At 43.7% G+C, this 13,904-nt stretch overlaps 1 protein-coding gene across 2 annotated transcripts in view; it reads right to left on the bottom strand.

Annotated features, from left to right (window-relative positions):
* Positions 1-2,393: 2,393 nt before the first annotated feature.
* BCAS3 (BCAS3 microtubule associated cell migration factor) overlaps positions 2,394-13,904 on the bottom strand; it is a 1,139,946-nt gene continuing 1,128,435 nt past the window's right edge. For both annotated transcript variants that reach the window (XM_030222408.1, XM_030222409.1), the window contains exon 24: positions 2,394-4,196. In XM_030222408.1, the coding sequence (XP_030078268.1) occupies positions 4,048-4,196 (149 nt within the window). In that variant the 3' untranslated portion in view covers positions 2,394-4,047. The remainder of the gene's footprint in view (positions 4,197-13,904) is intronic.

The raw sequence follows: 13,904 nt of genomic DNA, 5'->3' as shown, positions 1-13,904 counted from the left end.
GGTAAAAGTATGCGTGAAATGGCATTATAAATATCCTTTTATCTGCATCTAGAGTGGGAATTTTCTAGAAGTACAGTATTACTCAGGGAAACGGCTGCAATCGCCAGAGAACAGAAAGACGACACACCACTTCACTATGCCAATCAAATTCCGTTTATTTTTCAATGTTTTATAGTGGTTTCTGTTTTCCATTCCAGTTGACTTAGAGAAAGCTATTTTGTAGAAACTAGTGACATTCTCAATTTTATACATATATATATATACACACACACATCTGGCATTCTTCACTAGACTGTGAGCTACAAGGACCAGAGACTCTGTCTAATGAGTATCTGTACAACACTGTAAACATTGTAGTAAAATATAGATATTTAGTAGTAGTGATGTATCTCTCTCTACTATATATCACTAATCCACAAAATGAATATTGGACTGGCAGTTGCATACAGATCTATGAAACAGAGAAACCTAGGTTCCACTCCTACCTCCACCACAAGTTCTGTAACTAGGAACAAAGAAAAACATGATGGCCGATAAGGGCCACAAAGTCAATTTAGTCAGCCATGTTTTATTTGTGCTTCATGGCTATTAGCCCTAAACCCCACTTGATCAAAGGCTTTCCCTTCTCTGCATCTAGGGTTTCTTTGTGCTTATGCCATGTTCTACCACCTCCCTCAAGAGGCCACTCCATGCACCCACCGCTCTTTTTATGAAATAATAGTTTTGATGTTGCTGCTTAGCCTACTTCGATGAAGCCTTATGTTGTGACTTCTTGTTTAGCATATTTTTCCCTCTATCACTGGCTTGCCTCTTGTTCATTATTTATACCTTTGATTTATCCAGTTGTTTCTATTATGTCACTTAGGGGACCTTTTACTAAGGCACATTGGCACCTACTTGCGTCCAATGTGCACCAAATTGGAACTACCGCCCGGCTACCATGTGCCCTGGGCGGTAATTCCATTTTTGATGTGTGTTCAAAACACACGGTAGAAAATATCTTCTATTTTCTACCACGTGGCGCTTAACCTGCGGTAATCGGCAGTTTATGCACACTGGCCATTTACTGCCTGGTTAGCGGGTGAGACCTTACTGCTAAGTCAAAGGATGGTGGTCAGGTCTCAGGCTGAAAATGGATGCGCGCTGGTTTTAATTTTGCTGAATGTGCATTTTTGGCTCCTCCCCCAAAATGCCTTTTTTCCAGGTGCGCTGAAAAAATGGCCTGCACGCGTCCAAAGCGCGCCTACACCAGTTCAGGCCACTTTTTGACGTGCCTTAGTAAAAGGGCCCCTTAGGTTGCAATCACTTTGTAGAAGAGATACCTAAATAAGGGAACTGCGAAATCTTGAAAATTACAGCAGTGTACCTCAATGCAAAGTCTGGGGGGGTTGAGATCTCTGGGGTGACCCCATTGTCTTTCTGGGGTTTTTTTTTTAGCTACTCTGCCTTTCTACCCAGGCTCAGGACAGAAAGGGAAAAGTGGATGGGGGAAATTGCTGCATTCTTGAAGGACAGGCATTTCTCAATAGACAAAAGAAAATGCATTTGGAAATGCTCACACCCTTGAGGATACCCCCTGAAGTTTGAAGGTGGCCTGGTGGGGTTGGATGTCATCGATACACACGTCAGCAGTGTTGTGGCTCTGCATGGGAAGATATTTGGTGACTTTCCTTCTGCTCATTAGAACCCAGAGTGGCCCAGCTTAAAAATTAATGAAGACCATTGTCCTACAGCATCTTTTGGGCTGGCTTTTGGAAAGGCATCACAACCTACCAAGTAAACAAGATAGGCAACATACATGTTTTCCTCCATTGCACTCTGTATACAAAGAGTACTATATTAATTAAATTGTCTCAGTACAGAAACTCACTGACAAGACCCACTTTGCTCAATTCATGATCATTACGTCTTCTGAATATTCAAAAGGCAATTCTATAACTGAACTCTATAAGACCATGCAAGGATGCATACACATGTGGGGCAAGTGAGGGGCATGGACAGGGCTACCACTTACAGAATACTGTAAGTTCTATACATTGCATGCCACCTTAAGTCACCCACTTACATCTGCCACTGACCTGGTGTATATGGGCGTACCACTGTTTATGATAGTAATCTATAATAGAAACCAGGCCCCCCAGGAGGCTGTTATAGAATACTTGCTCCCTGAGCAGCACTGGGGCACCCAGTTTATTTAATTATTTGGGTTTTGCTCACACCTTTTTCAGTAGTAGCTCAAGGTGAGTTACATTCAGGTACACTGGGTATTATATAAGTTATATAATTGCTCCCTTAGGGGCCCTTTTACTAAATGGTTGACAAGCGACAACAGGCTTGCCATGCGCCAATCCGGAACTACCGCTGGGCTGCCTAGTGGTAGTTCCCACCCTCATGCCATTTCCGGCACTACAAAATATTTTCTATGGGCGGTGGTAAGTGCCCCACCAACCCTGAAATGGCCACGTGGCAAGTGATTCACTTACTGTATGACTATTTCTTTTCCAGATAAAAAGACAGCAGTAAAAAGGGGCCTCAGCATGCGCCAAAAACAAACACGCACTGACGCTAGCACAGGCTCCCTTTTAACGTAGCTTAGAAAAAGGACCCCTTAGAGTTGAAAATAAGGTCTATGATCAAAGTGAAAATATATCTGAAATATTAAGGGGCCATCTTGACCTGAGATATGTTTCTCCAAACCACTTGGAATAGAAAAGAAATTCTACTATCCAATAATGAAAAATGGAAAAACAGGACACGTTGATTAAATGTTGCCATGGGTTCAACTGCACATGATGATACCACTTCTCCTTTAAAAATACAACATCCATATAAATAAAAATATGGAAGCAACATGCCATTTTGCAAAGACCTGCTCAGAATCAAGCATGTGCTGTTCTTTAGAAGTCTAAAGTTCAGATTTACATAAAAATGACAATGTAATATTCAGACTGAGCCCTGCTTTTACCTGTGGCATGAAACGCAGGATAGCTATCTGAGTTGAAATGCAATCAGATCAAAACTTTTTCATGAATAAAACTGGCACAGTCAGGACAAACCTTAAAATTTTTAGAACAGTCTCATCTGTTTCCATCCTGATATTATTTAAAATAACTAGGGGCGGAAATGAGGAAAGAGCTATTTACAGTTGCAGAAATGAGAAGCCGACATTTGTTAAAAGACTGTCTTTAACACAAACTTACTCAAGGTCATTTTTCTCTCTAAATAATGCAGTTTTTATCCGTGGTAGCTCGCTGTATTCTCATCCTTCTGTCCACATTGTTTAATCTGATTCCTTTTGCATTAATAAACTAAACAAATAACAGTTTCAAGTATTAAAAATCAAATAATGTGGGGTTATCTATCTATACCCATGTGTCACCCTCCCTAGTCCCCACCAAAACTGATCCAAAAGGCATTAAAATTCATGACTAAGAAGCATATACTAGAGCAATCTCTTTTCGCAATCTCTTGCATGCCTTCACAAACAACCTACTGTGAGGCTCTTTGAATTTAAGAAAAACGGTTCACACATCGCTATATACTGCGGCAAAGTGACAGAAATTTCAGTTAATTAGTTATCTTCCAAAATTATATTCTTAAACTAGAACAATCAACATTTTGCTCAGAAAATATCCACCACATGGCAACTGCCTACTGATTACCAGTAGGGTTGTGTACATAACAGAAAGTTGACAAATGAATTAAAACCAAAATAAAATTTTAGCCGACACCACCTTCTCTGCAGTTTCAGTTAATATTCACCTGATTTGCACAGTGAAAATCCTTATATGCCAATTGACTTGATTCGTTATAAATGTTTCAAAGAATTTGCTTTTGATTAAAATTGGAAAATAAAACGTTTCCTTTTAGACATGCACAAGTCAAAAGCATTAAAGCGTTGCCTAATTCAAAGATGTCCGAATCCATTTCATCCAGTGCTTGTTTTGGACAGGTCGCACGACCCTAGTCGAAATGCACATTTTGATTGTCTTAGGCTATCACATAGTTCTCAGAACCCATCTTGATTTTCCTACATTGTTGGCTTGCTTAAGGAAAACCTGTAGGGAACAGACTAAGAGGCTGGCTTTCGTTAGTTGGAAGAGGTGATCTGTAGCCATCAAAATTGCGTGGAATGCTTCCACTGGTGGAGCCCGAGCTGTTACTCAGAGTCTCTATACTTCCTTCTCGCTGCAGTTCTGTAGTGGAAAAAAGAGGAAAGATGACCCTGGTTAATGTTTCAGAAGAAAAAATGTGAAGTGCCACATTCTGCTATATCACTAAAAAATACTGAAAGCTACCCAGTTTAGGACCCCTTTTACCAGGCGGCAGTAAAAGGGACCCTGTGGTGGCGTTGGTGCATGGGTTTGCCACGCACTGAGACTCCTTTTACTGCCACCCAGAAAAAGGAACTTCCGGGAGGGGGATGGAAATTGCTGTATGGTAAGTGAGACATTTGCTGCGTGGCCATTTCATGGTGGAGCCCTTACCGTCTCCTATTTAAGAGGGGTTGCCTGGCAGTAACCAGAGCATGGCGCTGCCTGATTACTGCTGGGCGTTCCTCTGGAGCTAGAAAATACAAAAGCCACGTGCCAGAAGCCAGAACTACCGCCGGGCTCCTGAGTGACCCTGGTGGTAGTCCCAATTTGGAATGCAGCTACGCAGAAGTACAGGTACCACCGCTTTGTAAAAGGGCCCCAGGGTGAAAGCAGTGGCCAAGTCACAAATTTACACAAAATTGTGATTCAAAAACATTTACAGGCAGATAGGGCTGGATTCTATAAATAACGCTCAAAAAAGGACACTGGAAAAGATCAATCTGAGTGCAATTCTATAAAGGGCTCACACCCTTTATGGAGTTGTGCTTAGCCTCAATTCCCATGCCTTAACTTTGGGTGCCAGACTTATGCCTGTGTATATTCTGGTGCCCAATTTTTGCGTGCTGACCCCATCATTCTTTAACAACACATGCAACATTTTGGAACACCCCGACATGCCCATGCCCCCTTTTGAGTTGCACGCTATGGGATATGGATGCCAAGCGTTATAGAATAGCGCATAGCTAGATGCACATGTAAATCCTAATCGCTGCCAATTAATGTCAATAATTGATTATTAGCAGCCAACTGTTGCTCATTAATGGCTTATTAGCCAATTAAGTTGTACATGCATCTCAGGATCACACCCAATTCTGGGTGCCATAGATAGAGAGGAAAGTTATGTATGAAATTAGGTGCCTAGATCTTCCTAAATTAAATACCCCCTCACCCAACAAGCTGAGTGACTAAATTTAGGAACCAGTTTTTAGTAGGCTCTTAAATGTAGGACTCTAAAAAATAGGCTAAACCCAAAGCTAGCGTTGGACTGGAGGATATAACTTAAGGTGTACAACACTGTTAGATACCTAACTTGTGGGGAGTCTTTTACAAAGGCACACTAGCGTGTTTAGCGCGTGCTAAAAATAAGTGTGTATTAAATGCTAGGGACACCCACATTTTTCTATGGGTATCTCTAATGTTTAGCACATGCTAATCATTAGCGCACACTAAAAACACTAGCGCACCTTTGTAAAAGACCCCCTCGAGCTCCTAAGTGTAGGAAAAATATAGCTGGCCTAATTTAGGAGTCTAAGTTTTAGAGGCTTACGTTAGGTGCCAAATTGTAGCTGAAATTGAATGCCTAAGTTATGTGGTGAAAAGGGATATTTAACTTTGGCGCTCATCTTTGTAGAATATTGGTTTCATAAGGGCTAATTTTAGAAAGGACACCTATGTGAAATATCCAGCTAAAAAGCTATTTACAGTCCAGCCAATATTCAGCTGGTGGTGGCCAGTGGCAGTGAATATCAGGAGTAAATTTGGTGGGGATGGCTGCCGGAGCCTATGCGGTCCTGGCCGATATTCAGCCAGGGCCTGCATATGACAGTTATGCGGGCACCGGCTGAATATCGGCTGGGACCCGTTTAACTATATTTTAACTTTAAAGAAGCCCCAATCCCCCTTCTGGCTTCCAAAAAAGCCCCCTCTTCCTTCCTACCCCCCTCTCCAGCCCATGAGAATCAAAGCCTCCCCCTCCTGAAATGAGCCCCCCTTCTCGCCCCAAGGTCTAGGTAGGCCTTCCAGGGCCTACCTGTATCCCTGGTAGTCCTAGTGGGTGTGTTGGGTGCAGGAGTAAAGCCCCCTCGCACCTGCCCCTTGCAGCTGGCCTCTGTAAATGGCTGCCATGATGTATGTACATCTGTATTTTACAAACCATGGGGTTGATGTTCAAAGTGATTTAACCGGCTCCTGGCCAGTTACATCACTTGTTCGGGGCTAACTGCTAATTTTCAGCGGCACTTAACCAGTTATTGCCACTGACTATAACCTGTTAGTGCCAAAATGAAAACTGGCTGTTTTGGGGGTGTTCTGTGGGTGGAATCAACACTTGGCTGGTTAAGTGCAGATATTCAGCACTTGACCAGCCAGGTTAACCTCATAAATAGTCCTAAATTTACGCTGTAAACCATAGTGCTGAATATCGCACTTAGGGGCCCTTTTACTAAGGTGCGTAGGCACCTACATGAATTTGGTAATTCCACGTTTTATGCACATCCGATACGTATGGCAGAAAATATTTTTTATTTTCTACTGCGTGGCCCTAACCGGGTGGTAATCGGCAGTGTATATGCACTGACGATTACCGCCTGGTTAACACGTGAGACCTTACCGCTAAGTCAATGGGTGGCGATAAGGTCTCAGGCTCAAAATGGAATTGTGCCAATTTTTATTTTGCCGCACGTCCATTTTCGGCCAAAAAAAAAGGCCTTTTTTGCAAGCGCGCTGAAAAATGGACCTGCGTGCATCCAATACACGTACCTACAACAGCACAAGCGCACCGCAGTAAAAGGACCCCTTAACCAGCTATACGTTAGCTGGCTCTGGAAACCCAGAAATTCAATGCCGGGGCCCAGACCTGTCACAGCATTGAATTTCTGGGCATAGCAGGGGTGTGATTATAATGCACCTATTCTATAAAATACATGCCACAAGCACAGGATACACACTCACATTTACCCCCTTTTCCCTGGGATTCTATATAGCGCGCTTAGAGATCCGTGCCAAAATCAGTGCGCATTCTATAATAATAATGCACGCAACAAGAAGCTTAACAAGGTAATGAGCATTGATAACAGCACTTAACAAGCAATAATGAGAACTAATTGGCACTGATTAGAATTTATGCACGCAACTTGCTAAGCGTATTCTGTAACGAAGTGCGTCAAACTTCTAATGCATGCAGGCAAAAAGGGGTGTGGTTATAGGCGGGGAAATGGGCGTTCTGAAGTTTACATGCGTAGTTATATAATATGGCCCAGTGCACCTAAATCTATGCACAGGGATTTACGCCAGGTTTTCGTTGGTGTAAATGGATGCATGTAGATTTAGGCACTGATATATCAGTTAAAAATTTTCTATTTACCAGGGGCATAGCCAGACCGGCAGGAGGGGGGTCCAGAGCCCATGGTGAGGGGGCACATTTTAGCCCCCTCCGGTGCCGCTGACCCCCTCGCCATTGCCGACCCCCCTGCCACCACCACCACCTACTTTGACCCCCCCCCCCCGCCGACGACCCTCTCGACCCCCCCTCCCGCCACCGCTGACCTTTGCTGGTGGGGGACCCCAACCCCTTGCCAGCCAAGGTCCTCTTCTTCCGGCACAAGGCTTCGTTCTGTTTCTGTGAGTCTGACGTCCTGCAAGTATGTGATCTGCAAGGCTTTGTTCTGTTTCTATGAATCTGACGCCCTGCACATACGAAACAGAATGAAGCCTTGCGCCGGAAGAAGAGGACCTCAGCTGGCGGGGGTTGGGGTCCACCGCCAGCAATGGTAGGTGATGGCGGGGGAGGGTTGGCGGCAGGAGGGGGGGTCGAGAGGGTCATCGGCAGGGGGGGTCCAGGGCCAAATCTACAGGGGTCCAGGCCCCCGTGGCCCCACGTACCTACGTCACTACTATTTACTGTGCCTAAAACTAGGCAGCGATGATAAAATACGCTTAGTTGGCATCGATTTCAGCGCCAGTTTTTTTAGGCACCATATACAGAATCTCCCCTTTTGTGGAGTATGTTTAAATTTTTGCATGAGAATAAAACATGTGGGTAAATCACAACTCCACCCCAGCTCTACCCAAACTATGCCCCAAGGAATGCCTATGTGCAGATCGTGTAAACCCAGGCGTTATCTTTGGTGCATCCATTTCAAATGTGTATGCCAGCATATCCTGTTTCTGTGTGTAAAGTATGCTTTACAGGCTGAAAAAAAAAGCATAAAATTACCCCTAAAGGAGTAATTTTAAAAGCAACTTGAGCATGTAGAACAGCTCAAGTAGGCCTTTAAAAAACCGCCTTGGCAAATCCACCTATAGAAGTAAGGTTCTATGTTTGCAATATAAGAGCAGGTGTTCCCTGGAGTGGACAGTGGATGAAGCAAATGCACGATCAACATCTGTGTATATCTTACAAACTGCATGCACAGCTGCTAATATTTACTAGCCTCAGAGTAGGTGTAACTTTGTCTGGCAGCTTTGCAGATGCTATTTGTGACCAACTCTGGGAAAAGGTGACGAAAATCACCAGAAACAAAAAATGAGGTTTCAATGAATGTTCATGTTTATTCAGACTTGATGAATCGCCTTTTTTTTTAGCAAATAAATCAAAGTGATTTAGAAAATAATTAATTAAAAACACAAAAGGAAGAGAACGCCAAAAAATATATAGGAAAGAAACAGTCACACTAAGAGCAATTAAAATATAGCTGCATTACTACTGCAAACAATTTGTAATACAGCAGTCCAAACCCTATCTTTTTAAGTGAAAAAAATAAAATAAAAATGCCACAGAAGTTTAAACATGTAACTTATTCAGGGGCCCTTTTCCTAAGCTGCGGTAAAAAGTGACCTGCGCTAGTTTGGACGCATGAAATTAGCGTGCACTGGGCTATTTTTTAACTGTGGTGGGTAAAAAGGACTTTTTTAATGGTGGGTAAATGGCCGTGAACTAATATTAAAAGTAGCACGCGGAAAGTTACTGCCTGAGCCCTTAACACCACCTAATTTCTTGGTGGTAAGGGCTCACACGCCAGACCTCAATTTTGGGGGGACTTGTCCAAAGTGGGTGGGGCACATTTTGCCCTGCTTCCCTGCCGCTCTCCACCCCTGCCACAACTCCGCATACCAGGGGCGTAGCCAGACTTCAACGGTAGGGTGGTCCAGAGCCGAGGTGAGGAGGCACATTTTAGCCCCCCCCCCCGGCGCCACCGACCCCCCCCCATTGCAACACCTTCCCCCCGCCCGCCCCCCATTGCCGACACCTCCAACAACTTTGACCCCCCCCACTGATGACCCTCTCAACCCCTCCCCTCACCAACCCGCCACCTGCTACCTTTGCTGGCGGGGGACCCCAACCCCCGCCAGCCGAAGTCTTCTTCCTTCGTTTGGTTTCTTCTGATTGAGTCTGACGTCCTGCACGTACAATGTGCAGACGTCAGACTCACAGAAACAGAACGAAGCCTTGCAGACTCAGTCAGAAGAAACCAAATGAAGGAATAATACTTCGGTTGGCGGTAATCAGACAGCACACATTAATGTGGCCACGCTGCCGATTACTGACAGGAATGCTTCCTGCGGTAAAAAAATGGAAAATTATTTTCGAGAGCAGGAAATAGCATGTGCTAACTTTGATTCTACCGCAAGGCACCCATGCTACCCCAGCGGTCGTGTCGATTTAGTACGTGCTACCTGTAAGTTAGCCCTACCGTGGCTTAGTAAAAGGGCCCCTCAGACTGCTTATGGACCAAAGATATGAAAAATTGGCCACTCTCAACATTTTGGAGCTACTGCTTTAGTCACCTTTCCCCGGAGACGGTCACATTTTAATAAAAGCAAATAGGTACATATGTTTCCTTTATAGAACAGGTGCAATATATTCACCTATGTGCCTTTTCTGCCTAGGCTCCTTGTTATAAGATTACCTTCGCTATGCAGATACAATTATTTATTTGTTCATTTTCCCATTTCTTCTTGGTTTTTCCTTTCAAGTTCAGAATTTCCAGGACATTTACATGTCTAACCACATACAAACTACAAACTTCCAAAAGGATATTCCCTGTCAAACATTTAAACATTTTATTTTTATGATTTTCATAAAACACAAAAAAGTTTAGAATTTTTAAAAATTGTTTTTAGATGCATTATTTAACACAGCAATGTACTCTCAGGCTGAGCCGCCTGATGAAAAGGAAATTCACTTCTTACAACAAATCTCTCTGCACAGGACAATCTGGCTTCCTGATCATCTATGTCTAAAACACAAGAGAAAGATAACAGGCAGAAATACAGCAGAGAACAAACACATGAGCAAACTTTGGACCCTATTTACTAAGCAGCGCTAAGGGCGTGCTAGCATTTTTAGTGCACGCTAAATGCTAAAGACACCCATAGGAATATATGGGTGTCTCTAGCATTTAGCGTGCGCTAATTTCAGGCACACACTAAAAACACTAGCGTGTCTTAGTAAACAGGGCAGAACAGAAAGGGTTCAAAGTACAGAACAAAGTCCAAATGTCAAAAGAAAGTTCCTTTAATCAACACAGCTTGGACAACAGTCTTCTAAAAATGACTGGACACGGGCCATGTTTTGGCGCACAGCGCCTGCGTCAGGGGTCACAAGGATTATAGTGTCAGTATGTATTGAGATAAAAACGCTGTCCCTTAATGTTAGAGTCAGTAAACAGGGTCCACATTCCTCCTGTACTGGCAATGTGTTTCTGATGTTATAAACGCACATGTATGTTTATTCCACACTTGTTATACCGCCTTTCTGTAGATACAGTCAAAGTGGTTTACATGTACTATTTTTTGCAGGTACTTTTCTGTCCCTAAATGGCTCAGAACCTAAACAGACTACAGAAGAAATGACAAATGATTCACTTTGCTTGGTTTTTGTTTTTTTTTTTAACATCCTAAGGCCCCTGTTTACAAAACCGTGCTAATGGCTGGCGGTGCGGTACTGCCGACACAGCCCATTCACTTTGAATGGGCTATGTTGGCAATGCTGTACGGCTTTGTACACAGGGGGGGGGGGGGGTAAATTGTGTTCGCTAAATAATTTTAATGTGCAGTAAACTGATTTAACACACATTGAGGGGGATGCTATCAACATGGGCTGTTGTTAAGATGGGCTATTTTACCCCTAACTTGTAGTACAGGTTCCATTTTATACAATGTGACCTACTATAGTTACTAATAAGCCAGCTTAATAGTAAAATAACCTGTCTTAACAGTAGTCCACATTGATAATTCCCCCCCCCCTCCTCAAATGACTTTAGTGAGCTAGAACATTCTAGTGCATGCTAAAAATAGAATGAAAAAACAAAGGGCTCCTTTTACGAAGCAGCGGGAAAGGGGACTTGCACTGGCATCGGTATGTGTCTTGCCCCCTTTTTCCGCAGTGGCCATTTTAGGGGGAGCACTTACTGCCACCCATTGAGGTGACAGTAAGGGCTCCTGCACTAACCCAGCAGTAACCGGATACTGCGCTGCACTGCCCGATTACTGCCGGGTACACACCGGTGCTACAAAAATGGAAATATTTTTGCAGTGCCGAATGGTGCGTGCTGGGGGAGGGAATTACCACCAGGCTGTTACGGTAGCCCAGCGGTACTTCCCTTTTATCGAACAGTAAGCCAGCGTTGGGCTTACCGTCGCTTCATAAGAGGGCCCTGAAAAAATGAAAAAGAAAAAAAAAACTAAGGGCTTCTAAGCAGCGCTAACCGATTAGCGTGTGCTGCATGCGAAGAAGCCCACAGGAATTAAATGGACCTCTTTGCATTCAGTGCAATGCCAATCAGTAATGCTGCTTTCTAAAAGGAGCCCTAAAATGGTTTCCCCCAGTGCCGCAGCAAGGCCGGCTGACACCCGGGGCGGGTCACCGCTGCGCACCCCCCCGGGTGCAGCACGGCACACACACCCCCTCCGCGGCGCATTCTTACTTGCGGGGGACGGGCTGGAGGGCCGATCCGCCCTGAGTGCACGTCGCTCGGAGCTGCATCGACTCCGCTGGTTCCCTGCTCTTTCTGCCCTGGAACAGGAAGTAACCTGTTCCGGGGCAGAGGGAGCAGGGAACCAGTGGGGCCGACACCCCCCCAGCGCGTGCACCCGGGGCGGACTGCCCCTCCCGCCCCCCTTCCTATGCCACTGGTTTCCCCAACACACCTTTAATGATAATGCTTTACGCAAAGGCCTGTGTGGTTCTCAATGTTTATTCATACAGTCTAAATCAGCATCTCGCTCCAGTAAAAGTTAGTGGAAGGAAACATAACTTCAAGAACTGTTAATAGTTATTTGGAAATTCAGAAAAAAAATCTTGATAAATTTACCCCTCTTAAGCTTGCCCTGAAGTAGAAGATGGTGAACAAGGCCTTCTTTGCTCAGATACTTGAAACAAATAACTTCTTAAACTGACACATGTCTAAGAAGCCGATTTATATAAGATAGTGTCTTGTTGTATTAATCAATGTGTGTGTTTGTTGTTCCATGGGGCAATGTCTCCAAATGGGTTTTGTTTCTCTTTGGAGGAATGTCCATGTAGAGACCTCTTTATTTCACTTTTGCATGGCCTGATCTCCCAAGAGTTCAGGAAGCAAAAACAGTAATTTAAATCAGCAATGAGTGGCGTATCCCACACTAATACTGTACTTATCCCGTCTGATTTTCTGCTTTCATCTCCCCTTGTACACAGCTGGCTTTGGTTAAGTGTCTCACGTTAGACCTTTTACTCCCTATGCAGCCAACACCAGCAAGACAGCACAGGACTAGTTGTCATGAAACCTCATTTAGACCTCTCAACTCTTAACCAGGGTCCCTCTTTTGGCATTAATTTTCTTGTAAACATAATTCACTTTTAAGATAACTTTTGCATTTTATTAGTGTAAAAACATACTAATGCAAGGAATATTTATTTCGCTTTCATAATCCCTGATGCACAGATTCTCATGACTGACCGGAATAAGGCAGAAAGCAGACTAATAGTTTGAAAAGACCTAGAAATCTGTAGTTTTCGGTCACGAACTGAACTCACAGCAGCCTTTTTGGGTACCATTATATTAATATTTATATACGGAAAAGATGTGGTCTAGTAGCCTAGGCGACAAGTTCATATTCTCTCTGTATGACCATGGATAGGCCACTTTATTTTCCTTTGCTTTAGTTTACGAGCTATGATTCATCAAAAAATAACAATTGTCCTGGTTCCTTCTCATTGTTCCCCTTGAAAGACTTTTAAGAATGAAATGCATCATCAGGTCAATGGACTTCAGGAGTATGAAACTGTAAAACAAACTGGGTAGGGAAGGGGATGAGGACATTTTTCTGATAGCTTAAATTTTATAAATTTAATTTAATGTATACTCTACCTTGAACCAAGAAAATCTAGGCGGAGTTCAGCAAAACCAGTATGATAAATATATAAAACAGTCATTTAGGGGCCCTTTTACCAAACAGCGGTAAAATGTGGCCTTAGTGCATCCTTACATGGGTCATCCTACACACTAAGGACCACTCTGGAGGAAAGGAGAAACAGGGGTGATATGATACAGACGTTCAAATATTTGAAAGGTATTAATCCGCAAACGAACCTTTTCCGGAGATGGGAAGGTGGTAGAACGAGAGGACATGAAATGAGATTGAAGGGGGGGCAGACTCAAGAAAAATGTCAGGAAGTATTTTTTCACGGAGAGAGTAGTGGATGCTTGGAATGCCCTCCCGCGGGAGGTGGTGGAAATGAAAACGGTAACGGAATTCAAACATGCGTGGGATAAGCATAAAGGAATCCTGTGCCGAAGGAATGGATCCTCAGGAGCTTAGTCAAGATCG

This window comes from Microcaecilia unicolor, chromosome 13 (assembly GCF_901765095.1).
Source record: "Microcaecilia unicolor chromosome 13, aMicUni1.1, whole genome shotgun sequence".
Classification (NCBI taxonomy): Eukaryota; Metazoa; Chordata; class Amphibia; order Gymnophiona; family Siphonopidae; genus Microcaecilia; species Microcaecilia unicolor.
Note: the sequence above shows the minus strand (reverse complement) of the source record. Positions and strands in the feature narration are given on the sequence as shown.